General features: G+C 28.7%; 2 protein-coding genes across 2 annotated transcripts; one reads left to right on the top strand and one right to left on the bottom strand.

Annotated features, from left to right (window-relative positions):
• Nucleotides 1-2,232: 2,232 nt before the first annotated feature.
• LOC135922379 (uncharacterized) lies at nt 2,233-25,708 on the top strand. The gene is made up of 4 exons (XM_065456767.1): nt 2,233-2,325; nt 15,793-16,051; nt 20,598-20,689; nt 25,565-25,708. The coding sequence occupies exons 1-4, from the start codon at nt 2,262-2,264 to the stop codon at nt 25,648-25,650; spliced, it is 501 nt and encodes a 166-aa protein (XP_065312839.1). The 5' UTR covers nt 2,233-2,261; the 3' UTR covers nt 25,651-25,708.
• LOC135931458 (uncharacterized) lies at nt 21,999-23,295 on the bottom strand. The gene is made up of 2 exons (XM_065468584.1): nt 23,133-23,295; nt 21,999-22,999 (listed from the first exon to the last, which is right to left on the bottom strand). Exon 2 carries the CDS (start codon nt 22,818-22,820, stop codon nt 21,999-22,001), a length of 822 nt encoding a protein of 273 aa, XP_065324656.1. The 5' UTR covers nt 22,821-22,999; nt 23,133-23,295.
• Nucleotides 25,709-27,610: the final 1,902 nt, after the last annotated feature.

Raw genomic sequence — 27,610 nt, 5'->3', positions numbered from 1 at the left:
CTTTCATCAAAATGAATTAATCGTCAAATTATTTTATACAATAAAAAAAAATTTTTAATTTAGGGTGGCTTAAATTTTTTTTTTTAACAAATTTAAGTGCTCAGTTAAAAAAAATACCATATAATTACTTTAGGTTGCTCAAATTGGAAAATAATTAAGGTTATTTAAATCCTGTTGCTGTTTTAGAGTCATTATTATCCAAATAAAAGATATAGATGTCACAATTTGTCAACTTTAATTGATTGAGTATTATATTTAAAAAACATTAATTATTATAAAAATAATACAGATATCAATATCTTTGTTTTAATGGTTAAATCAAACGCATCTAGCCGTTCTGAACAAATTTCATCTTATATTGGGTGTGGTGTGCTAGATGATTATAGAAAAGTATATAATCATTTTTTCTTACCCTAGCATTATGTTGCCTTTTTTTTTTATTATCAAATATTGTCTTTTTTCAAAATCATGGTGATTTTCTTTAAACATAGTGCTCTTCTGTAATCTAAATAAGTAGGTTAAAAGACACTATTTTTGAAAATTAAATTACTCTGATCTAGAAGAAGGACCCTATTTGACTAAAACAGTTGATAATCAATAATTATTCAAAATATATAAACATTTGTGATTACAATTAGTGATTTGACTAAATTTTTGGGGTTTCTATTGATGAAACCGGTTTATATTAATAGTGGATTACCGTCAATTAACTCGGGTCGGGTGAAGTAAAATTTACTATTCTCTGACTAAAGTCTCGTCCTTTCGCACTATACTATTGTAATTGTTATATAAATTAAAAGAGAAAAAAAATACTCTTTAGTATATTCACTTGAGTATAATATTTATGATAATATAAGTAAACTCGTGAGCTACCAATATTTAATTTAAAAACTATAGACATTCTTGTTTGTTCAATTATACGTAATAAAATATTTTTTAGGGTTTAAATTTGTTAACCGATATGTCATTTGGTCTGATCCGTTTTATTCATGACATTAATCAACCACCAATTGCCTTATCATAGAACATATTTATATTGAAACACTAAAAATCTGGGGTCAAACAACCAATTAGCTCTAATCATATGTTATTGCGAGAGCTGGCTTTTTGGAATATTAAATATAATTTATTCTAAACTTTAACTGGGGAAGAGAACTCTCTGAATTATTTGAATATTGAATTGCTTATATTATTTATTTACAGGAAACGAAATGAAAGGCAATATTGATAGAAAATGTTGTTAATTGTAGGAATAATAATGATGTAAAAAACATTTTAGTTGCAAATATTTTGAAATGAGTTCATAAAATGGAATAGGTTTGTTTAGCTATGACTAAGTGATATTGAATCTTGTCTTGTTTTTGCTTAGACATACTCCACAAGTAATATGTTTAGAAATTTAGAGAAAGCTAGGCAACCATTATGAGAATTATCAAAGAAGGGAATAATCGTCTCTGCTATTCATTTGAATGAATAGCGATGAGAGAGGAATTTGAAATCTATCATATAGAGTGAGATATGATGAAGGTAAATAGTGATAGGGAGGAGACAAATATTGCTCACATCTGAGTGATTGATCTTCTTAAATTATTACATATAAAAATGATCAGATAAGCATAATTTTTTATATATTTTTCTAAATGCTGAATGGCTTTCTATTTCCTTTATTTTTACAATTGAGCCATTTCCGCTAGCAAGTTTCTAATTTATAAAGATTGATTTATAGGTTTAAATTAATTAATACCTTTTTTATATATTATTTAAGAAATGGGAGTTATTAAATGATACCACCCATATAAATGCCTATTCAAAGAAACATTTTATATTTAACCGGATATTAAATATATGATATTATATAGTATCATTTTAATTCTTTTAATAATTTTTTTTAAAATATTTAGAAGATTTTAGATATTAATTGTGATATTGCGATTTTTAGAGAAAACTTATTATGGATAGGAAGTCTAATTGATAGCGAATATAGTCGGAAACAAGTTGAAGAAAGTTTTGAACATTGTTACACTAATATCATGTCTATTAAAAGATCATTATTGATGAAAAAGTAATTGTATAGCATTTGTGTTTAGTTTCAGTTCTAAATAATAACAAAAAAATTACATTTATTAAATATAACTTCAAATTCCATTTTGTTTATTTGTATTTTTTTTAGACACCTATATTACATTTTTTTTCATTTTAGTAGTAAACTTGTTAAGGATTCAGATTGTACAATAAACTTATTGATCAATTGTCTTGAATACATGCTACAAATTTGCGAAAAATGTCGAAATTTGATTAAAACCATCCCTATACCCTTATCGCGAAGTAAAATTAAATATATTTTATAATGATTATTACATTAATATGATACTTAAAAACAAATATTAACAATTTTAATAACTTTCACATTGGTCAGTAGAAAAGTAAAGAGCCTTATAAAATATGCAGAAGAGAGAATAAAATCTTTGTGTCAAATAAGGTTTGGTGTAAAACAAGCAAAAAATGCAACTGTAGAGATAAATACCAAATAGTTTTAATCAATTGAGCGTGAAAAGACTAAGTTATTTATACGAATTCAAATAGAAAAGAATAAAAATAAGAAATAAACAAAGTTTAACATGATATTCTAAGAAACTGATGGGGCATTTTAAAAACCCAGGCTGGGCTTAAAAATAAGAAAAAATACAGACAGTAGGGCCTAAAAATATTTTTATACAACTCGGTCTTGTCTGGCCAATTTTTTAAAAAATTAAATTTTATATCAATTAATCAGTTGAAAATCGTTGGAAAATAGTATATAATTTAACATTCATTTGCTGCTCATATTTTTCAATTTCTCTTGAGACTATTTAATACAACCAAAATGATAAAATAACAATATTTCTAAAATTTTGGCAGGGGTAAAATTAACAAAATCTTGAAAATTTGAAGCAGGCATCTGCGATACAGGTCTCCGATAGACAGGTTTTAATTTTTTTTAAAATTAATAATTAAATTAAAATGATCTGTGAAAACTTTAAGAACATGGGATAGAAAAATAAAATTTCGTAACGCAAATTTCTTGGGGTCCCCTAAAAAAAATATATAGGTCAAATTCGGTTAGGGTTTCTCACGCGGGGATCGCAGAGTGTCTGTTTAATTCTTCGAATTTGATAAATATTTATTTATATTAAATTAAAAACAGTTCGAGTGCAATTTTTCTCGACCTATTCGTTACATTTAAGTTAAATAAAAAAATATCTGAGTAAATTAATCCTCAAAAACTAAATTATAACTAGCAGTTTCCCAATTATTAGTATGATGATAGGAATATGAGAATGCCATAACAATAAGGAATTAAAGTTTAAAAGTAACCCCCCTCCCACTACCACCACAATAAATTGCTAGCTAAAAAGGAGCAATTATTACACAAATTATTCATTTACAACGACTCACTTAACTAAATTTAATTTAATAATTTTTTAATTCAAATTCTAAAATTGATATTATATAGTTGTAAAAACTCGTGGTTAAAGGCTCTTAATAAGAGACATGAAGAATTATGTAATTTTTTTTGATTATATAAAAACTGTTATATGATATATAATATATAGGTTAGAAGGTATATATCCTTTACCAGAGGCGGACAAGCAGGGGGTCTCCGTGGGATGTGTTTAATAAAATGTGTGCATATAAATAATTATATTTTAACAAATTTTGAACGAAAATAAAATCTAAACGTATTTATTATAGGTAATACGTTTCATGTCTAAATCATAATACTTACTAAGCGATCATTAGATATACAGCGAGTTAGAATTAAAGGGACGAAAACTTTCTATATTATAAAATCAGAAGAATAGGTTCTCCAGAAATCTTAACCAAAAAGGAATATGAAAAACAGTGAGTATTCATGATATAAGTTTGTAAGATAAATCCACTATTTATATATAATACATATATTTATGTGAGTGCTGAGTGGTCTAAATAAATAGCAATTGTTATTAAAATTTTTCGGGTTCGGATTAAGTCGGGTCTTATATATTTTGAAAAAATTTGGGCCGGGTGGGGCTTATTATAAATATGATTACTCAATTTCGTGGAATAAATCGATATTATTTAAAATTCTTGCAAAAACAAGGTGCAAATATTTTTAACAATAAAAAAAAATTAAATTTTTCTATATTTAAACTAATTGGGGCCGTGCTGAGCGGACAGATAATTTTTTATTTCGGATGGGGCTTTTCAGGACAAATAAAAGTTTGAAATCGGGACAAATTTTTTAAAAAATATTCGCCCGGTAGGGCTTGAAAAATTAAGCCCGATGAAGATCACATTGTATTGTTGAAAAAAATTATGGATTCAAATCTAAAAGGTTTATAAATATGATTTTGAAAAAAAGGGATATTAATGAAAAAACTATCATAAAATGAGAAGTGTCAGATTGTTATCTCAATCACTCCTAGAGGCTTTAAATTCAAAACTTTAGACGGCTACATTTATTTAGAAAGTATCAAAATATTGAAACAGTTTTAAGATATCTCCAATCTAAAAACATAATATTGCTCGGAAGATTATTGATTTTTATACATTCAAAACATTAAAAAAAATATTTTTAATAGAAATTTCTATCAATCGTTTTTATCAAATAATTTGCATCTGAAAAACACAACACCGGTGGTGCAATACGTACAAACATACCTAATATATATACGTCTGATTTAATATGATGCCGTTATGCATATAGCTGCTTAAATAAACTTTTAGATTATACTCTTTATCAAAATAAAATATAAAAATTAGCTCACAATTTATTTTAAATTATTTTCAACTTACTAAATGTTATTTCACAATTAACTTGGATAAAAGTGAATATATTTTACAATGTAAATATCTTATTATGACACCATATCAAATCATAGACCTATTTCTAGGAATGTCAGTATTTACTATTGCATTCAGATATGGGATCCTTTTCTATTTAAGGATTCTTTCATTATCGTATAACTTTTGAGCATTATATCCTCATTAAAACAAATCTTCCGCACTTTTCTTAGACCAATGACAGAGATCTATTATAAATTTTTGCAAAGGAACTTAGTTTTCCAGTCTATTTTTATCTACTCTTGATAAAAAAGAAATTTCATTCAAGGCCATTGACTTTATTGAATTGCACTGACGGAATTAAAAGAAAAATAATAATATATTTAAGTTATTGTGTTTATTATTTACACTAACAACTGATCAAGGAAGTTAGTGCAACAGTTTTATAAAGAGGTTGCCTATAAATTATACTATACGAGATAGAATAATGTTAATAAAAACAGTTTTGTAAACGATACTTTAAAAATGTAATGTCGTTGCTTTTTTACTTGAAAATGGATCATCGTTCAAAAAAAGGAACCGGTTACATTACTTTTTCAAAAAATTAACAAAGTTATTATCAAAATAAAATGCTATAGCAGATTTTATTATTTATATTTTGCAGATATTTTATGGGCACCCACAACAAGAGGAAAAGGGTGCAGTTGCATCACCTTGGGAAAAAAATTATAAACAATATTTTTTTAAGAAACTTAAATTTAAAAAAAAATTGATATTTTTAAAAATTTTTAAGCTGGTTAGGTTAATAATTAAAACCCATTTGCTTTATAGTATTTCATTTATAAATATATTATTAAAGACAAAATACCGTAAATTAAAAAATATATATAAAATATTGTAAAAACTAGAAGTAATTAATTTTTTAAAACTAACTATCTAAAAAAATAAGAGATAAAATATTTTTTTAGAATATCAAATGTTTATTATATAGTTTATTATCAATATAAGGTATAATAATTTAAATTTTCATTATAATAAATTTTAATATATTTAAAAATGTTTGAAAAATATATAATAATACTATTAAAAAAAAGAACGGAGATGGTGTGACGCAGGGAAACAAAAATGAAAAAGGGACATAAGCGTTGTCTATGATAGCTCTTTGGCTAGAAGGCTACCATTGAAACTGATATAATTAGCTTTGTGAATCGCTATGGATAATCGTTGACGAAGAAAAAAACCCTCTCGTGGTTCTTCTGAGAGTTTGCTGATTTGTGATCCTAAGTTTTTGAAAAATGCTAAGGCGAGTTTGCCGAAGGTGCCAAGAGTGGTTGATATGATTGGGATGAAGCAATGATCGTTTATTATTTCTGTGTATTTAGAAATTTTAAGTTGTTCCTTCTGGTCAAGGATGTTGATGGCGTGGTTGGATGGGGCCAAGGGGTCAATACAGGAATAGTTCCATACCAAAAGTTGGCCTCTCCTCCATAGGATTTGAGAGATCCCATCAGGACGTTTACCGTCAGATCTAAAAAGACCCTGTGGTTCTAACGTGGAAGGAATTTGGGCGGATTTCAGAGCATGTTGGATGATTGTATTACATTGCTTGTGTCTGATGAATCGTCCATTGCAGGAGCGACAATGTAAACTATGTCTACCCTTCGAGTCAACTGGCGAGTTGCACCCTGAGCAGATGTGGGGGTGAGTGATGGAACAATTTAGACGAATGCCGATGGCATGGGTAAATTCATTGTTGGATAGTTGAAGCTGAAGATTGGTAGATGGGATGGCCTCAAGAAACTCATGTCCCGTACCATTGAGCAAGGAAGAGAATAGGGTGCGGTCGGTAGATTGCATGCTAGATAAGAGAGTTTCAACGCAGCGAGCAACCACTGGTGCATCCCAGTCTTTCTGTTTATGGGTTGTGGGGGGATGAGAATCAGCATTGATCCTTGTTTTCCAAATATCCATAGCCACGATTAAGGAAAGGTCTTCTTTAGAATTATGGGCGGTGGTTATTGGCTTTGTCAAGAGACTACTCGATATGAAAGTAGTTGTTGCTAAGTCAAGTGGAGATCTGATGCCGAGACCACCAAATTTGGTTGGAAGAGTTGCTTGGGCACAAGCGGTTTCGTTGAATCTGATATTTACTATTTTTTCGGTTAAGTCCTTTATTCCTTTTTCGTAGTTTGGAGAGGAATAGGATATTTAAAAATTGGTGTTGACCGAAGTGCGTAAAGAATCCTTGGTATAAAAAAGAAATTTTTTAGCAAAAAAAAGGACTTGTGTGATGGAAGAAGTGTAAAGATGTCCTCCAGTTTAAGGAGTATGTCAAGTGTGGAATGAAGAAAGGTGCTTATTGCCTCGTGTCCTCCAACAGGCGATCCTAGATGTGTTAATTCAACGCTTGATGTGAATTTGAAATCGTGAGTGTTGGGAGCATTAGAATTTAAAAGTGAGAATTCAGATTTGCTCTGAAATGATTAATTTTTTTTAGAACAAACTAACAATCTAAAAAAAGAATAAGATAAAAAAATTTAATAAAAATCTTTCGGTAGAAGACTTCTGTTAAAGCTAATGTAATTAGCTTTTAGAATAATTAACTTTTAGAATTGTTAAGGTGAACCTTTTTTAGAGAGAAAATTTTTTTTCTGGGTTTCCTTTCTTAGTTAACCGATTTGAGACTCTAGGGTTTTGAAGAATAAAAGGGCACCGAATATGGTAAGTTTGGTGGATGATTAGTATAAAAATATGTTCAATTGAACTTTCTGAATATTTTGTGATTTTATGTTGTTCTTTTAGGTTCAAGGGCTTGATTGCAGGAGGCCAGCCCATCTACAAAATTAATCCTATACATGTAATTGGCCCCTCTTCCATGGTATTTAGGTGATCTCTCTAAGGCCATTCACTGTCTGTCTGAAAAGACCAGAAGGTGCTGTTGTTGAATATTTAATCTGATTTAAGGGCAGATTATATTATAAAGTTACATTGATTATGTCTGATGAATCTGATCAATAGGAGGAGATAGCCTTATGTCTGCCAACTAGGTATCTTAGTTTATCTTGGACGATAAGTTGGGAATAGAGGTTGTTGGATAGTGTTGTTAAATGGCCCATTTTGAGCCTATTCTTATAAATGGCTAACTCAATTCAATATCCAGAAAAATAATGTCTAACCCTCTAGATTTTGTGAATAGATGTTCAAACCGTTATGCCCTTTTTGAGCAAAATCTTAAGGCTTGCATAATATTTTTCTGAAAATATATTGAGTTAGCCGTTTTTAAAAATTGGCTCAAAACGAACTGTTTAACGAACACTATGGTGGAATTCGAAATTATTTGAACAAATCCAATATGTCAGGGTTGATCGCATGTCTAATGCCAAAGGCCATTTCGCAAACGGCTTTGTGATTTTCTGGCTGGCACCACTCATGATGCCATCATCGATGTACCAGGCGTGAAGTGATTGAGTGCATGATGAATTTATAGATTTAATTATGTCGTTAATTCCAAGACAGAAAAATAAGGATCTCAAGAGGTCACCCTGTTGGATACCCTCAATTGAACGTATTTTTTTGAATTGATATTCATGATTATTAAGAATTGGTAGCATGAATAAAGAATTTGCAGATTAGGAATGAATTGCGGTAAAGAGTGTTGTAAACATTAGTAAAGTCGATTTTCCCTAGAGTTTCGTTTGCTGGATTATTTTCGAGATGAATTCCTGATCGATATACCGCAGCTTCACTCATCTAATTGATATGGCCTGATGATACATGATGCTTCATTTTTAATACTTAATGAATTTAATTTTGTGACCAATCTTCTTGTAAGTTGACGATGGGCTGGATGATTATTGGGATTGTTCAAAGCCATAAATCTGGCATCAAAAAGCATGGGGGAGAAATTTGGTATTGCATAAGTTGGTATTTTCTAGAGGATTGAGGATTGTGAGCTTATCGGGGGGGGGGGGGGTGATATCCTTAAGGAAGATTGGTCTAATCCCATCTAGTTCATGCACGTAGTCGTGATGGAAAGACAATTACTTTTTTACTTCTTCCTTTGTGAATTATAAAGCAGAGCACAATTAACGTTGTGGAGTTATTTGTGTTAGGGAGGAGGTCGGATGTTTTGAGTACTGTATGATAAATCTCTATTGTAAGATCAGTCAAGGAATCATTGGTTAAAATACTTTTAAGGGCTCCCTTAATGTCAATCTATTTTATCAAGGAGATTTTTTACTGGAGAGAAGAAGTTTTTTGTTTTGTTTTTAGGATGAGCAAATCTCTGGGCTTCTTAAGGCTAGAGAAAGACGTTAAAAGCAGCATCATTTATTTGTTGTGTTGAGAATTTGTGGAATGATTTATCTAAAATTCTGAAAGTTTGGAAACCGAAATAAAGAAATTTTAACCATTCTTCTTCTTTAACAATGTTTTACGAGAGAGGAAAGGCAGTACAGAGGTATTTGACTGCTTATAATCCTGCTTCTTTTGGAATACGTGATATGATATTTGGCTTAGTAGTTTCAAGGAATTTGTCTGAAAAGCAGGTATTTGTTATATGAAGATGTTCGGTTTTGAGGAAAAGAACGGCTTTCTGCTATAGGTGAGTATCCAGATTGTGAAGATCTGTCTGAGATGGGTCTGTATATTCTGAAGAGATGAGAATTTATGATTTATATTAATTTGAGCAGGTGGGTCATGTTTTGGTTTCGGGCATAGTTTATGTTTGTTAATTATTATATAAGTTATGATTGTTTTTACTTATTTTTATTTTATAAAAAGAATTTTTATATAATGATATCAATGATATAATTAAAATGATTTATATTACCAAATTTAAATAATTTTTTAGTAAAATATATGGCTAAAGCTATTCGATGACAGTCTGATCTTTATATTTTCTCATGGGAAAATGTTATTATTTTTCTTATTCCACTTTATTCTTTAGTATGTTGGTTTACAGACCTATACTCATGTGAATTTATACCCTCATCGTACATTCGCACTTTAATTTTATCTTATGGATGTTAAATAAAAAATAAGAAATATAACAAAACCAATCAAAACAAATATCCTCAAACACAAAATCAGATTTTAAAACTAAAATTAAAAAAATATTAAATTTGAATTGATACTGAACCTTCTTTAATATCTATAATTGTATAAAAATGAAATTGTGAATTCCTTTCTCTCTAAACTTTCCAAACATTAAATGCTATCAAAAGAAATCATGTAAAATAGTATTAATAAATTTTATCTAATGTATTTTTTTACATTCTATATACACAGGAAATAATAATGAAAAAGAGGTCAATAAGGATAAAAATCAGAGACCTGCAGGCCCGGCCCTAAACCCGGCCCGGGCAGGGCCGGGCCGTATTTAAAATTTTTTAAATATACCCGGGCCGGGCCTAAAAAAATTTTTTTTTAAACATATTCAGGCCGGGCCGGGCCTAAAAAAATTTTTTTTAAATATATCCGGGCCGGGCCGGGCTTAAGATTGTTAAACCCGGGCCGGGCCTTAATATTTTTTATAAAAATTTTTACATTATGAGTTAATGGTTATAAGATTATATTATATTATATTATATTTATGATTAATATAATATTGGGTGATGGTTAACACTACCTAACAACTCACAGATCGATCTAATTATTAATTTCCTGCAAATTTATTCAAAGTATTAATATATTTTTTTATAATTCATATCTAAATTTTTACAACATATTTTACCAAAACAATCAAATAAAGGAATATCTTAAATAAGCCCCAATATTCAAGTATTATTAATATATTTTTTTATAATTCATATCTATATTTTTAGAATATATTTTACCAAAACAATCAAATAAAGGATTATCACTTCTTAAAGTTTGTAATTGATTTTACTTAATATAAAGCATTTTTTAATTGAAAAATTTGTTTTACACAAGTATCATTTTATTTCTCTTTTTCTCTGTCCCAAATTCAAGCAATTACGTATGTAGTCAGGGACAGATCGCAAAATGACGGAAAACTATATAAAAGATTATATTAAATTACAAGAGGCTCAGGAAGTAAATGAAATACCATCGACCAGTCAAATTACGACTGTTGTTAAACAAACTGAATCGTTTTATGACAAATGGGGCGATGGTAATTCTGGTAATATGTCAATACCCGATGATGAATATTATAATTACATAAATAATAGATAAAACATTTAAGGTGGATAATTTGTTAGAGTGGTGGGCGGCTCATCAAAGCGAATTTCCAATTTTAGCAAAATTGGCAATTCCTGCTTTAAGTGCAAGCTGTGAGCGGAATTTTTCCACTACTGGGAGAATTCTTGAAGAAAGAAGAAGTAATCTTCAACCTGAAAAGGTAGATATGCTTCTCTTTCTTCATGATAATTTATGAATTTTTAATATCTTTCTTGAGTATAGGGTTTCGTCAATCATGCTGGTTTTTTACTTTGCAAACTGTCAAATATTTTGCATTTATTATATTTACCTTGAGTCATGAAAGTTTTTAATCCAACATTTTTCATTATTTTTTTTTACAATATTATATAATACAATTATCTTCTTTTGTTAAAAATTTATATTATAAAATAAATTATATTAATATTGTGCAATTAGATTATATTTTCAAAATACTATTTATTATACATGCATTTTTTTAAATAGCGATTTATTTTTATTTTATAAATTAAATATTAAATACAATATATTATATTCTCAAAATATTTTCCATTTTTATAAATTAAATATTAGTTTTATTTTTTTTAAATGTAATATAAAATATAGTATATGACAAATATTATTACCATTTTTATGAATATTAGTTTTATTTTTTATAAATGCAATATAAAATATAGTATATGCTCAAAATATCCATTTTTATAAATAACAGTTTTATAATTTTTATAAATTCAATATAATATTCTCAAAATATTCGCTTTTTACATGCATTTTTTAAATAATAAGCGATAATACTCGCTGAAAAATATGGTAAAATACCTCATAGGTGAATTTTTGTATATACCAGGTCGAATATAATTTTTAAAAGTTCCGAGCCGGGCCTGAAATTTTTAAATCCGGGCCTGGCCGTAAAAAATTTTTTTAAAAAATATCCGGGCCGGTCGGGCCTTAAATTTTTAAATCCGGGCCGGGCCTTAAAAAATTTTTTTTAAAAATATCCGGGCCGGGCCTAAAAAATTTAAAACAGGGCCGGGCCGTGCAAATGGTACCTCTGTAGGTCTCTGATAAAAATAAATAAATATAAAATAAGTGAAACTCAAAAACAAAAAAGTAACATGGTTTGATTTAAGATTTTATAATAAATTTATGCACTTAGATGAAATGATATTATCATATTTTTTATTTATTTATCATTTTATACATTATCATAGGTGAATTGATATTATATTTATTATTAAAATTATTCTTTATTATTCTATAAAAGTTGGAAATATTGTAGTTGAAGAAGGTCATAAAAATAACAAATGATGAAAAATTCTTGTAGGGAATATTTTAAACTCAAGTTTCATTTTTTTCAAATGTTAATTCCGTTATTTCTACCAATACTACTTGAAGAATTATCTTAAATTAACAATGTATGATGAGAGGTTATCAACATTATGTATGGTCAGTATATATCGGGCCCGAATCTTTGAAAAAGGAAATTTTTTTATTCAGATATTTTTGCAATATTTTAACAAAAACCTAGATTACATTTAGCATTTAAGGTAAATTTATTGTATCTTGACTATGTTATATTTTATCTTTAGAATGAGAATAAATAAATCATGATTTGAATATTTTTTGATTAGCACTATAAATTACATTTACCCGATAATATTTAATAAAAATAAAGCTTAATAAATTTATAAAAAATTTAAGCTAAAATTTTCATATTTCAATAATATTTTTTTCGCGCGAATTTTGCTGAGTTTTTAAAATACTCCATAAAATTTATATTAAATTGTATATGCAAAACGAGTTCTTATTATCAGTTTCGCTGGATAATTTAAATTCTAATTAATTTATATTACGATCCTTTAATTTTCTGTAAACTCAGCTTAATAAAACATATATATAATAAAATTATTTATAATTTAATTTTTGATAATAGCTCAACCAAAGAAGGTTATTAATATTATTTATATTTTTGAACCTGCCTATCTGACATGTCGATCATTATAGATAAACTAATATAAATAATAAATTAGCTGTTGTGCCCTAAGAGTTATTTAATAATTTTGCGCTTATATCTAAGTTCATCCTTATTTTTAAAAGTAATGAGTACTGTTTCAAAAAGAAGACTTCATTCTTCATTACTTTATACTTTAATTTTCAAAAGTTATAACGGATGACGATGACGTTACTTTTAAAAAGGTTACTTTACAGCATAGATTAGAAATAACAGTAAATAATTAATTAATTATAATTATAGTTACGTATATACTTGTTTGGTTTAGGTTAGCATTGATAAAAAGCTACAAAATTTATTTTATTTCTATAAATGTAAGAATGAGTTTAAAGGAAATAAAAGTTGTTTGTGATTATTACTAATATTAAATTTATAATAAATATATTAATAATGGTTAGAAATAATAGCATTTACATTTGAAATATAATTATTTTTAAAAATTTAATAAAAGAGTTAGGCTTTCTAATATCATAAGCGTAGCCAGGGGGGGGGCATCACTCCTTCGGAAATTTGCCTGTTCTCGTAAATATTCTCTAATTTTTAAGCTACATTGGCGTACGCCGCGGGGGGGGGCAGGGGGACAAATCCCCCCCCCCCCAAAGCTAAAAATGCAGATGCCGGATTATATTTTTCAAAAATATTGTTATTAATTTATATTTGTTAATATTTATTCCATATTTAATTATTTATTTATCACATTTATCTACTAAGTTATTTTACCAATCAATTTCGATTTCAAGTTTTCCTTGGCGTAATTTACCTATTATTTTCAAATTTTAGTGGCGTAATATTTATCTAAATTTCTAGTCAAATAATAATTATCTCTGAAACTTGTCCAACAGGGAGAAAGAAATTGCAAGCTTGTCCAACGAGATCGAGTCTCCGCCATCAAGCAGTAACAGCTATTATGGAGTTAGCAGAGCCGATTATTAATGCTATTATTGAAATATCACAATGGCTTGAAAGAAATATTTCCTCAGAAGCAAGAAAATTATTTGATTCAATACTTATTCCAAATTTTTTTTCTCATTAGAATGTATTATTTAATTATACAACTATTTTATGTAATACTTTTCAAAAACATAACATTGACTTGATTAAGAAGATGAGAATAGCGGAGAGCATTTTATTAGAACTCAAGGAAATTTGAGCTAATGTTGTTGAAGGATTTCATATTTTATATATTATTGTTGAGTCAAAAGCAGAGCTATACGTGTTTAATATTTGCCCCCCTCGACTTGCAGCAAGTAAGCTCATCGTCAAGTATTAATATAAGATCAGTAGAAGAGTATTATAAAACAAATGTCCCCTCTCCCAACCTTTTTCATATGGTGATAGAAAAAAAATATAAATATTTGTTAGATCTTTATCATGAAGATGTTAAAATATCTTATGATGCCTTATTAACTGAATAACTCTGATTAAAAGATTAACTATGGTTGATACAGTCCCAAAAAATGCTATGGATGCTTTTTATTTCAAACACATTTTAGATTATACTCCCAATGTATTAAAATGGTTATATATATATTAGCAGCTTTTTGGTAAACTAATGAGAGAACATTCTCTTTTTTAAGAAGAATAGCAGAGCCTTTTTTAAAAAAATTTTCAGGCCCGGCCCGAATTTTTTAAAAATAAATTATATTTATTTTTGATTTTTATAGCTAATAATGGCGATTTCAAATATTTGGTTTTAAAATATACAGCTCGGCCCGGATATTTTTTCTAAAAAAATTTTCAGGTCCAGCCCGGGTGTTTTTTTAAAAAAAAATTCAAATACGGCCGGGCCTGCAAGTCTGTGAAAAACATACCTATGAAATACAACATCTGAAAGTAGATTGAATGATTTGGATCTTTTGAATATTCATAGGCATTTAACGCCAAGCAAGGATAGATAATTGAAAAATTAGCTCAAAACATACAAAATACAATTATTCCTAAGAAACTTTTTGTGTATTAATTTATATTTCCAACATTTAAATTTTTTATACTTTATATATTTTAAAAGCTCATAAAATTCAAATTTCAATTTTGGGTCATTTAAGTGATTCATATCGTGGGTTATATTCACTTTATATTTTATAATTCACATTTATTTTATAGTTTTTCAATGCCGGTTTATATATATAATTTTTTTAATTCACATTGGTTTAAAATTGTGTATTAGAAAAGTTATTAATCCTAATAAATTTATGCTTAGTATTTTTAATTAACAATAATATTTCTTAAAAAAATTTATTATCCCCCCCCCCCACACCAAATTCCTGCGTAAGCGCCTGTTAAGCTAATAACCTTTTCATCTCTCCATACAAAAATGTATACAATATATCTTATATAAACAAGAATCTGAAAAAAAAAGTAGTAAAGGTTAAATTTTTTTTTAACGATAATTCAAATTTTTTAGAAAAAGGAACATTTTTATTTTAAAAAGTGAAAATCCAAAATTATTTTTATAAAAATCGAATATAACCAAAGGCCTACAATAGGTCGACCTAGACCTTCAATAAAAATTTAAGTTAAAAGACCCCATTCAATGGTATCCCCCCTCCCACCCTCCTCCCTTCCCTTGGCAAAATCCTGGCAAAGCATGTGATATATATTTTGCGTGCCTCACAGAAGTTCCCGACTAGAATATATTTTTTCTCTTAGGGAGCTCAAAATATATATTTTCAACCTCATGAGACTCGTCCTACTAGTGTATATATCCAGTCCGACCCTAGTCCTTATATACACTTTTAAGTTTATTCAAAATTTTATAGAATAGATTATAATATTTTTGTCTTTGAATATAATAGATTCAAATTATTTGTCAAATACATCATTACCCGAAGCCTTTGAGATATTCTATGCACATAATTTATCCCTGAGAGAATCGTTATCACCACTTCATATAAAAGAACATACCAATAAATCACCTATCCTAACTGATAATAATAACAATAATTTTAACCATGATGATTCTATGAATAAAAATGTCATTAATGCTAATGCCAAGTCTAGGTTGTCGACCAATCTCCAATACAATTCGTTCACATTGCTGAATATATTGAAAGAGTAATTTTTGAATAATATAATAAAGAATTTCTTGTTATGTATTTTTATTTTTTATAGAGTTTATTTTAATTTTAATAACAATCATAAATAAAAAAAATTATTTTTTTCATTAAAAAGTACTGCACTAGACGTTAATGAAGGAAATTTAGAAAACGGGCGGGTGGGTTAAAAATTTTTTAAACAACGGGCTTACAAGTTGCAAACATTTTAACGCGTTTGCTTTGAAATATAATTTTGAAAAAAAAGTATTTGATTGTTATTAAATTTAATAAACGATAACATTTTATCAGTATTGAATTTCTATTTTTGTAAAAATGTGAATATTTTTCATTATTTTTCTTTTAAAATCATACTAGACGAAAATTTCTTTTTCACAGACAAATTTTTATTTTATTACAATAAAAACCAATAGGAGTGTGGATCATTTTTTTTTAAATCATGGCGGGCTGATAATTTTTTTCAAAACCATGGGTGGGCGGAGGGACTAAATTTTTTTAGAATAAAGAATGAACTATTAAATTTTTTTTAAAAACCCTAGGCTGATGGTTTAAATTTTTTAGAACGAACAGGTGGGTCTGTCCGTTAAAAATCCGTCTGTTGCAGACTTATAACTTACACAGTACAATTCTTAATGTGGATTATAATACAATAAATTTAAGAAAGCATTAATGGGAAATCAAATATTTTTATCAACATTCTTCCTTAAATTATGTGTAGACTAATTTTTTGTCTAGATCATAGAAGATCACATGGTTAACTGTGCATATTTTTACGATAGACCATCATCACTAATCGGATAAAAATATTGGCATTGTGTTTATATCTTTGTTTCTTTTTTTGTGTTTTTAGATTCCTAGCTATTATATATATTATCAAAATGACTATTTACTCAATAATTAAAATATCTCATTATTATAAAATTTTAAGAACACTTTTATCACATGTATTTTTTTAAATTCAGGCGCATAGACCGGAGTGAAGGGAGGGACAGATTTTAATTATTTCGAAGATATATAAAAGGTTTTCAATTGTTTATTGCAAAGATTTCTATTTCAGGAAGGATATATTCTATATTAAATTTTAACATAAAGTTAAAATTAATTTAAATATTTCTTCCTTGTATTATCCACGAAAATTTAAAGCTAATTTTCTTACACTGATGGATACTATAAAATTTTATCAACCAAAAAATGTAGAAGTGATATAATATAGAATAAATAACCAAAACCTAGGATAGCTTTAGAAATTATAATAATTGATTCATCATTACAATATTTTTTTGCAATGGAATGTATTGATAAATTATTTTATAACACAGACATTTCATGCAATTCAAAAAAAATGATATGGATTTGGTTGAGGTTATGAGAATAATATATTACAACTTAGAAAAGAGATGAATAATGAACAAGAATTTAAAAAAATTATGTGATTGTTGAGGCAGCGAAAATATATAATTTTGAGATTCTCAAGCCTAGACTTGCACCTAGATAAACATATCGTTCCAATATTAGCGTGGAGTCAATTGAAAATTACTCTTAAATAACCGTTTATATTCCATTTTAACATAATTTTTGATTCAAATCTATGAACTATTGTAATTCATCAAATAGCCTTATCCAATTTACAAATACCATTATCTAGAAAACCTTCGGAGGAAATATTAAATCTTGATATTGAAAATTAATATTAGTATTTTAGCAACAATACTTTAATTTTTTACTTTACTAATTAAGAATAAGTAAATATTCTCTGAAAATTCACGATTGTTTATAATTAGTAATTAATTATCGTTTTTAGAAAAGGAATTTAATTATAATTAATTACAAAATTAAGTAATTTTAATTAATTACATTTTTTAATAATTGCCTATCCCTGTGTAAAACTGTGCAATTAATGATATTTGCAATAGGTAATATGCTGCTGCGACAATTATATTATCTATATTGTTAGTATTACCGTTGATAATTTAATAACTGGAAAACTTCTATTATTCTTATAATCGTTAGAATGTTAGAAAATGGAATAATATCATTTAAGTTAAAAAGAATTGATAGTAGACAAAAATAGACTTCTAAAAATATTCGCCAATGTAATTATATTTGAATATTATTTTCGAAATTATTTTATAGACATTTTGACCCAAAATTAAAAATTGGTTTTTATAATTTTGGGATGCAATATTAAACGCTTTAATAAAAGGATAAAATATTTTATTTATTGTCATAATTATAATATAAAATATACATATAATTGCGTATAATAAGAATTTTTTTTTAAAAAATGGTTGAATATGTCAAGAGTTATAGAATAAACAAAATTATCATCTTGATCCAAAAATGGATATACTAATATGGGGCAAAATTTAGAGACGTCACCTTAAGCTTAATAGCGATCTGAAGATTTCTAAGTAATGTCACTAACAATGCTTGGCAGTGCTTAGATACTTCATTTTTTAAATATTTTTAATTTATCAGGATGGAGTAATTCATTTACTTTGCATATCACATTGATACTTTCAAGTTGCAATACAATGTTAAACTCATCGCTAAAAACATCTTTTGACTATTCAGTAAAGATTCAATCTTTATATTTTCATACGAAATTGTCTCGTTTCTTCTTTTGGTTAACTGTTAATAGAGGTTTTTTATTATATCATTAAACTAAAAAGTATAAACAGTTTCATGTAAAATAAAATAACTTTATAAAATTTATAACCCAAAAAAATGAATTATTCTGTTTCAGTTAAGGATAAATAAAATCTTTCCAATTTTTGAGTCAAATGAAAATATTTGTTCATCTATTTTTCCTGATAATTCGTTGCCTGCGTTTAATGTTGTCACATTTGGATGCTCTTTGAGGCCAAGAGGTTGCCGAGTAACATATATTAATATTGTCTGATTGTTTCTGTACTTGGTGGAGTTTTTCGGCTATGGCTGAATTATTTCTTCTTCATGTAAATCAAGAATTTACTCCTGTGTAATTTGATCAATTAGAATTCCACTGGGAATTTGAAATTAAAATTCAAAAATGATTGTGAAAAGTAACGTTTAATCTTATTTTTGCAGATTTTCAAAAGCAAACGATTCTACTTTCACTCTGACCATATAAAACAATAACTAAAACATGAAATTTAAAAACGGCGTTATTTATGAGTTAAAATATAATTTTCTATAAATTACCATAATCTCAAGCAAAGATATGGTGGGGGGAGGGAAGGAGGAAATTCACCTTTCCGGAAATTTGAATTTTCTCGTAAACATCATTTTAGGCTAATAATTTCCTCCCACACCCTCCTCTTTTCCAGAAATGGATGCAACATATTATAAAGGAGAATTTGAAAGAAAAATTAGTAAGTTAATAACTTTTAAAAATAACGACTTTTTAGAAGTATCATTATTATAAAAAAAATGTGAAAAACCAAAAAAATATTTATAAAAATCTATTAAACCTAGAGGTCTACAATAAGTGGACCTAAGGACCTCCAATAAAATTTATAGAAGGGGGGGGGGCTTTAATCATGTTCTCCCCCTTTCCAAAATTCTGTCTACGCCTATGACCTTAAAATTAGCGTTTAAAAATAAATTATTAAACATCTTTGGAATCTTGAAACCACCTTCAAAATATAACTACATCATTTAGTGTAAAGATTGGTAAAAGAGACAAAATTAAAACTTATTTTTGAATTTAAGCAGTATTTAAAAAATATTTTTTTAAACGTTATTCACTTTTTTTGAAACATATCTGTATTTATGTTCAATACATTTTTTAGAAAATTTATCAATTTTGCCTATTAAAGATTCACGAACAGGGTTGGCAGGTCTACCACATTGACTAATAGATTACCTTATCTTTTTTTAAAGTCTAAGTCTACCACACCCAACTAATATTTTTAAAATTGCCGAAATATACCACAAAAACTCTTACAAAATCTCCCACATTTAATTTTTTTTAAAAATCATGTTTTTGATATAAACATATCATCTATTATGCTTAAAAAAGAAATTTTAAAATCAAAAAATTCAATTCCCTCTTTCTATTGAATTCCTTGTTCTAAAATTTATTATGTTTTATTTGAAAATCATTATAAGTACGGGATTTTATATAATTAACGGCCATACAATATTAGCTAATTTGTATAAATTAATTTTACTACCACAATCAAATACTTTTTACTTTGGAACCCTTATCACGAATAACATAAGAATTTATAAATATCATCTCAGAATATTATATTTTACAGTGATATTTTGCTTATTTCAACTTCTCCTAGATCACAATTTTTTTTAAAGATATAACTCGTCTAATAAAATATAAATGATGAATTAGGTGATTCCCAATAAGAATTATCTGCATTTTAAACTTTATTATAAGAGTATTTAAGTGGCATAAAATTATGGTCCTTATAAATGGTTAAATTTTGATATTTTTTTATATAAATTGGAATTTAATTTAGCCTAGTATGACCTCAACATTGAGCCCCTTAGCCTTGTTTCAGGGCTTGTGATATGTTGTATGCATGTATTCGATATATAATTATTTAAAGAGATACTCAACATATTCGGGAGTTATTAGATGATTTGATCAACCAAGTATCGATTCCTGAGAATCTAAATAAAACTGAAAAACTCAGAAAAGGTAAATAACTTATTACTAAAAGTTTGAACGGAATTAAAAAATCATTTTAATCTTGTTACTTTTTATATTACACTTCATAAATACATAACCTTGAATTCATAGTGGCGCGATTGCGATTTAACAGCTGATTTATTTTTAAAATTGTTTATGAGATCAATTTTTATTAGTTAATATTAATTTTATCTTTAATTCAAATTTTAATAATAATCTAAGAAATAATGATTTTAATAAAGAATAATTGATCTCATAAACAGATTTTAAAAATCAATCAGCTGTTAAATCGCGATCGCAATCGCGCCACTATGAATTCAAGGTAAGAAAATGGGTGATCGGAGAGGCACTTTGAAAATTGATAACATATATGTGACACATGACACTGCCAATAATAATTTAGATTAGAAAAATTTTATTGGGTCCTGAATAAATTATTTTCATTTAAATTTAAAAGTTGGCCATTATTTTATAGAATTTATTAATAGGAATAAATGCGTTATTTTTCATAGAAATTAACATATCCAAATTAGTGTTAAAGGACTCGATTTGAGTCGATTTTTAAAAACGGCTAACTCGATATTTTGTCCAGGAAAATATTACGCAAACCTAAAAATATTAGTCCTAGATGGCACAAAGGTTTGGACATCTATTAGCAAAATGAAGCTTGGGCATTTTCTGGCTAAACTATTGAGTTAGCCGTTTTTAAAAATCTGCTCAAATCGAGCCGTTTAAAAAAAATATTTAAATAGTTATCCAAATTTTAACAATAATTGATCGAGATTACCTTTTACAGCTCATCAACTATTGTGTGGCATGTAAAAATAACTTCTCAAAAATCTGAGAATTTTTAAAAGGATAATTGACTGTTCAGGAAAATAGTTCAAGTTTCGATGATGAAATCTAAGTGTTTACTTTGAATAACTGTAATTAGTGTAATTTATTCCCAACTGTAAAATCAGATTAATAATCATTAAAATCCAGAATTGAAGATGACAAATTAATTTATTAAAAAATATAGTTAATCAAAATCATTCTAAAAAACATAAACTAAAACGTTAAATATAAAATCAAAATATAAAGTAAAAATTATAAAACTTTCCCTTTTCTTCTTTTTTTTTTTTTTTTTTTTTGAAAGATATCAAATGTTTATTATATAGTTTATTATCAATATAAGGTATAATAATTTAAATTTTCATTATAATAAATTTTAATATATTTAAAAATGTTTGAAAAATATATAATAATACTATTAAAAAAAAGAACGGAGATGGTGTGACGCAGGGAAACAAAAATGAAAAAGGGACATAAGCGTTGTCTATGATAGCTCTTTGGCTAGAAGGCTACCATTGAAACTGATATAATTAGCTTTGTGAATCGCTATGGATAATCGTTGACGAAGAAAAAAACCCTCTCGTGGTTCTTCTGAGAGTTTGCTGATTTGTGATCCTAAGTTTTTGAAAAATGCTAAGGCGAGTTTGCCGAAGGTGCCAAGAGTGGTTGATATGATTGGGATGAAGCAATGATCGTTTATTATTTCTGTGTATTTAGAAATTTTAAGTTGTTCCTTCTGGTCAAGGATGTTGATGGCGTGGTTGGATGGGGCCAAGGGGTCAATACAGGAATAGTTCCATACCAAAAGTTGGCCTCTCCTCCATAGGATTTGAGAGATCCCATCAGGACGTTTACCGTCAGATCTAAAAAGACCCTGTGGTTCTAACGTGGAAGGAATTTGGGCGGATTTCAGAGCATGTTGGATGATTGTATTACATTGCTTGTGTCTGATGAATCGTCCATTGCAGGAGCGACAATGTAAACTATGTCTACCCTTCGAGTCAACTGGCGAGTTGCACCCTGAGCAGATGTGGGGGTGAGTGATGGAACAATTTAGACGAATGCCGATGGCATGGGTAAATTCATTGTTGGATAGTTGAAGCTGAAGATTGGTAGATGGGATGGCCTCAAGAAACTCATGTCCCGTACCATTGAGCAAGGAAGAGAATAGGGTGCGGTCGGTAGATTGCATGCTAGATAAGAGAGTTTCAACGCAGCAAGCAACCACTGGTGCATCCCAGTCTTTCTGTTTATGGGTTGTGGGGGGATGAGAATCAGCATTGATCCTTGTTTTCCAAATATCCATAGCCACGATTAAGGAAAGGTCTTCTTTAGAATTATGGGCGGTGGTTATTGGCTTTGTCAAGAGACTACTCGATATGAAAGTAGTTGTTGCTAAGTCAAGTGGAGATCTGATGCCGAGACCACCAAATTTGGTTGGAAGAGTTGCTTGGGCACAAGCGGTTTCGTTGAATCTGATATTTACTATTTTTTCGGTTAAGTCCTTTATTCCTTTTTCGTAGTTTGGAGAGGAATAGGATATTTAAAAATTGGTGTTGACCGAAGTGCGTAAAGAATCCTTGGTATAAAAAAGAAATTTTTTAGCAAAAAAAAGGACTTGTGTGATGGAAGAAGTGTAAAGATGTCCTCCAGTTTAAGGAGTATGTCAAGTGTGGAATGAAGAAAGGTGCTTATTGCCTCGTGTCCTCCAACAGGCGATCCTAGATGTGTTAATTCAACGCTTGATGTGAATTTGAAATCATGAGTGTTGGGAGCATTAGAATTTAAAAGTGAGAATTTAGATTTGCTCTGGTTAAGCGAAAGTCCAATGGCTGTGCCCATTTCTTTAATTATGGTGACTGCTTTGGCAATTTCACTACTGGGACCACTCAAGATTCCATCATCAATATACCAAGCGTGGAGCGATAGAGTACATGAAGAGTTTATTGATTTTATCATGTCATTGATTCCAAGACTAAAGAGAAGGGTACCGAGAGGGTAACCTTGTTGGATACCCTCGACAGAAAGTATCTTTTCTTTGTTGAATTGTAAGATTGTTGGTGATTGGTAGCAAGAGAAAAGAAATTTGGTATAAGCGGGGAAATGGAAGCAAGTTGAATGTAGGAACGTGTTGCGCGAAAGAGTGTTGTAGGCGTTAGAGAAGTCAATTTTTACTAGGGATTCGTTTTTTGGGTTATTTTCAAGGTGAATTCTTGTTAAGTGCACAGCAGCTTCACACCCACCAGGTATCCCTACACCAAGTTGATAGGGGCTTAGAATGTGTGCGGCATCGTGTTTGATTCTAGATGCGATTAATTTAGCGACCAATCTACGGTGAACCAATGGCGATGGGCCGAATGTCCTTGTTTGGTTTTTGGAGTGCGATGAGTCTGGCACCGAATAGTAAGGGGGTAATAAAGCTGGGTACGTCTCCATTTAGGATTTTGTTGACTAAATTTGTGATTTTAGTGAGAATTGAAACCTGTGTACAGATCACAGGAGAGGTAATGTCCTGTAAAAAAATTGGTCTAATCCCATCTAGACCATGAGCCGAATCCCAATGAAAAGATAGGATTGCTTTCCTTACTTCTTCCTGTGTGTAATCTGCTGCACAATGGGAGAAGGGTTGGGGCAATATTGGCATAAATGTTGTTGTGGGATGCTTTGATCGAAGCTTAATTAAGGTTTCTAAATTGGATTCCGCCAGAGTGTCATTGGTTGAAATGAGTTTGAGGGCCCCATTGATATTAAGACTGTCAATTTTCTTCGAAATCAATGAGGCTTTATGTTGAAGTGGGGTTATTTTTTTTTGTTTATGGGATGTCTGAAGATTTGGGACTCATGAAAATGAGTGTTGATGTTTAAACAGGCATCTTTTATTTGTTGAGTTAATGATTTTTGGAGTGATATGTCAGGTATTTTGAAAGTATTGTACCCAAAGTTTAAAAATTTTAACCTTTCTTCTTCTTTGTTAAAATTTTGCAAAAGAGAAGATATGCAGTTGCTGAGAGATTTAGCTACTTGTATTCTCGTTCCTTTGGGTATTCTCGTTATGATACTTGGTTTTGTGGAATTAAGAAAAATATCTGAGAATGAGGCACCGATTACTTGGTTTAAGGGAGAATCTATGAGAGGGGGGGGAAGCGAGTAAGTGATCTGAGAAAGAGGCGTGTGTTTTGAATGCGGACACCTGTTAGAGATTGGTCCATGAACAAAAAATTCTCCATCATTTGTTAAATGTATTGGTTTCATGCAGGATGGGCAGATTCTGCGTTCGTGGGGAATGGCCATAGGTATAAAAAATAAAAAAAATGCTGCCAATAATAAAGCAACTGTGAGAGGTCTGTTGATTGATGTGCAAAAATAGCGAAGGAATGATGAATATGTATGTCAGAAAAATCGAGCAACGAGCGAGAAAGATGCTCAATATGAGAGGTTTCAAATAAAAAAAAGGATTAATTATTAAAAATTTTTAAAATTTTCGAACCGCTATTTATACTACTAAAATTTACAAACCATCAATATATATTTCATATAATTGTTTGCTTACAATAAACCTTTCAATTACCTTTACAATATAAACATTTCAATTATCTTTACAGATTTTATATTCAAATTAACTGTTTATTTTAGAATTATAAATAACTTTTCTTTTTCAATATACACGTATTTGACATTAGGATTCAGACCATTTCATCTAGTTATAACCTATTTCCATATAATTGCTCAATATTATGTGACCTAAAAACCTACTTTCTTTGCCTCATTATTTTATAAGACTTGAAATTTGAATCCTTTATAAACTAATTAAGAAAATATGATAGGGCAAAATCAGTACATCAGGACCCATAGAATATTATTTTCTTAAACAAAATATTTAAATTATTATTTTAAAATATAGTTATTTTTGCTTTTTGGAAACTTGTAGTCCCACATTTGTTGTTATAGAATGATACTTTTTACATTTTTATTTTAATTAAAAATATTATAGTGACCACTTTTATTTAACAAATTAATTTTAATATTGTTATATCATATGTTTCTATATAGATTTTTTATTCTACCATTCAATTCACCGTCAATCTCAAATTTACAAATTATGCATGTATTGTTGCAAATGTGAAGACATCGATTGAATTGCCGCCTGGACAAGATAACAAAAAAAAATATTATATTTTAATAATGTGTGTTTTGCTCACATTTAATTTCACTTATTAAATTATTAATGCTCAAATATATTTTATAAGTAATAAATATTAATTGTTAAATAAATCAAATTATAATTTATAAATTTATAATTATATAATTAAAAATAAAATTCTATAATTGAGTCCCCAAAAAGGAACCATAATTGTGTCTAAAAATTTATATTTGAATTTTTTGTCGAATAAAAAGGAATTCTCTGGGTTCATTTGTGAAAAGTAGTGTTGTTAAAAAGTCGAGTTTTATCGGCTCCGACCTCGAGGTCGTAGCCAAAAAATTCGCTCAGGCTCAAGCCGGCTCATTGAGCCGGCTGAGTTGGCTTGCTCGAGTCGGCTCAGGAGTTGGCTCAAGCCGGCTCAGGAGTTGGCTCAAGCCGGCTCAGGAGTTGGCTCAAGCCGGCTCAGGAGTTGGCTCAAGCCGGCTCAGGAGTTGGCTCAAGCCGGATCAGGAATTGGCTCAAGCCGGCTCAGGAGTTGGCTCAAGCCATTAGCTCAAGCCGTAGGCTCAAGCCGTTAGCTCAAGCCGAAATTTATTTATTTGTGATTAGTCTTGTTAAACGGCTGATCCAAACCCGCTTCTTAGCTTACTAATGTTGTTAAACGGCTGAGCCAAGCCGGCTTCTTGGCTACCATGCCGGCTTATCCCTAAACTCAGTCAAATTTTGAATCGAAAATTTGTAACTCAAGCCTACTTTTAAGCCAATAATTAATTTATTTGTGATTAGTGTTGTTAAACGGTTGACCCAAGCTGGCTTCTTGGCTTATTAGTGTTGCTAAACGGTTTGGCCGTAATTTGAAGCCTTTCATTGATTTTAAATCAGTGATGTAATAATATTACTGTAAGGTATTGAATGTTTTTCCTAGGACCCTTGCAATTTATTTTACTATCTCACAGCCAATATTAACTTTAGAAATAAAATATTATGTAAAAAAAAATAATAGCATAATTTAGGATTTGATATAGAAAACTGTTTTACGCAGGCGCACCCTACCTAAGTAATAATTACACAAATTTATACAAAATAGATTATTATTTTTTATAAAATAATCATTCCTTAAATAAAATTCTTTATAAAAAATTCTCTATAAAATCATTCTCTGTAAAATAAATCTCTATAAACGACATTCTCTATAATTGTTTTCTCTGTAAAAGTTTCTCTAGAATTGTTTTCTCTGTAATGGTTTCTCTGTAATTACGCGATACCAAATATTTTCAATTATTATTTTATAAATGAAAAAAATAAATTAAACATAAAATTACAAATAAAAAGAATATTAAGTATTGTTTATAAATTTTTAAATGTGGTTTATTTTAATATTAATTATTATATCCGATAGCTGCAGAGCCGTTTGTTGGCCAGTATTTCTTAAAAAATATTTAGATATACATATAGTCCGTGCTTTGTATATTCAGATTTTAGTTTTTAAATATTATATATTTTAAGAAAATATTAAAAACAAAAAATATCTAAGATTTTTTTTTCTTTAATGCCGCTTCATCTATTTTACTTAAATACTTTTTATGTAATTTATTCAGGGAATGCATATATTTATATATTATAAATATAATAAGAAAGCAGCAGTTATAAACCTGGCAAGGGCAACCCATACATCATTAGTTTATCTCAAGTTAATAAAAATAGGAGGCTGACATGTTTGATATAAATAATTAATTTTCTCCTTTAAAATCATAAACTAATATAATAAATTATATTTATAGTCAACCCTTAGTAATATAGGAAGGGAGAGGGTTGGGAAGAAATTTAAATAAATAAATATTTTTGTAATTAAAATCAAGGGAAAAAAATGAGACAGATATCAGGTCACCCCAATGAAGGATTTTACCTTCGTCAGCAGATTTCCCTGGAAGGAAATCTGCAGGTCCAATTTTATA

The sequence above is a fragment of the Gordionus sp. m RMFG-2023 genome, chromosome 1 (assembly GCF_954871325.1).
Source record: "Gordionus sp. m RMFG-2023 chromosome 1, tfGorSpeb1-WG-v2, whole genome shotgun sequence".
Lineage (NCBI taxonomy): Eukaryota > Metazoa > Nematomorpha > Gordioida > Chordodea > Parachordodidae > Gordionus > Gordionus sp. m RMFG-2023.
The sequence above is the reverse complement of the archived record's forward strand: the minus strand, read 5'-3'. Positions and strand labels throughout refer to the sequence as shown.

Excerpts from the sequence above, each read along its gene's own strand:
- LOC135931458 (XM_065468584.1), bottom strand. The coding sequence starts at position 22,820 with ATGGATATTTGGAAAACAAGGATCAATGCTGATTCTCATCCCCCCACA.
- LOC135922379 (XM_065456767.1), top strand. The coding sequence starts at position 2,262 with ATGCTACAAATTTGCGAAAAATGTCGAAATTTGATTAAAACCATCCCT. Across the intron at positions 2,326-15,792 it reads CCCTATACCCTTATCGCGAA|ATTCAAATTATTTGTCAAAT; the intron begins GTAAAATTAAAT and ends TGAATATAATAG. Across the intron at positions 20,690-25,564 it reads AACTGAAAAACTCAGAAAAG|ATTTTTTATTCTACCATTCA; the intron begins GTAAATAACTTA and ends GTTTCTATATAG.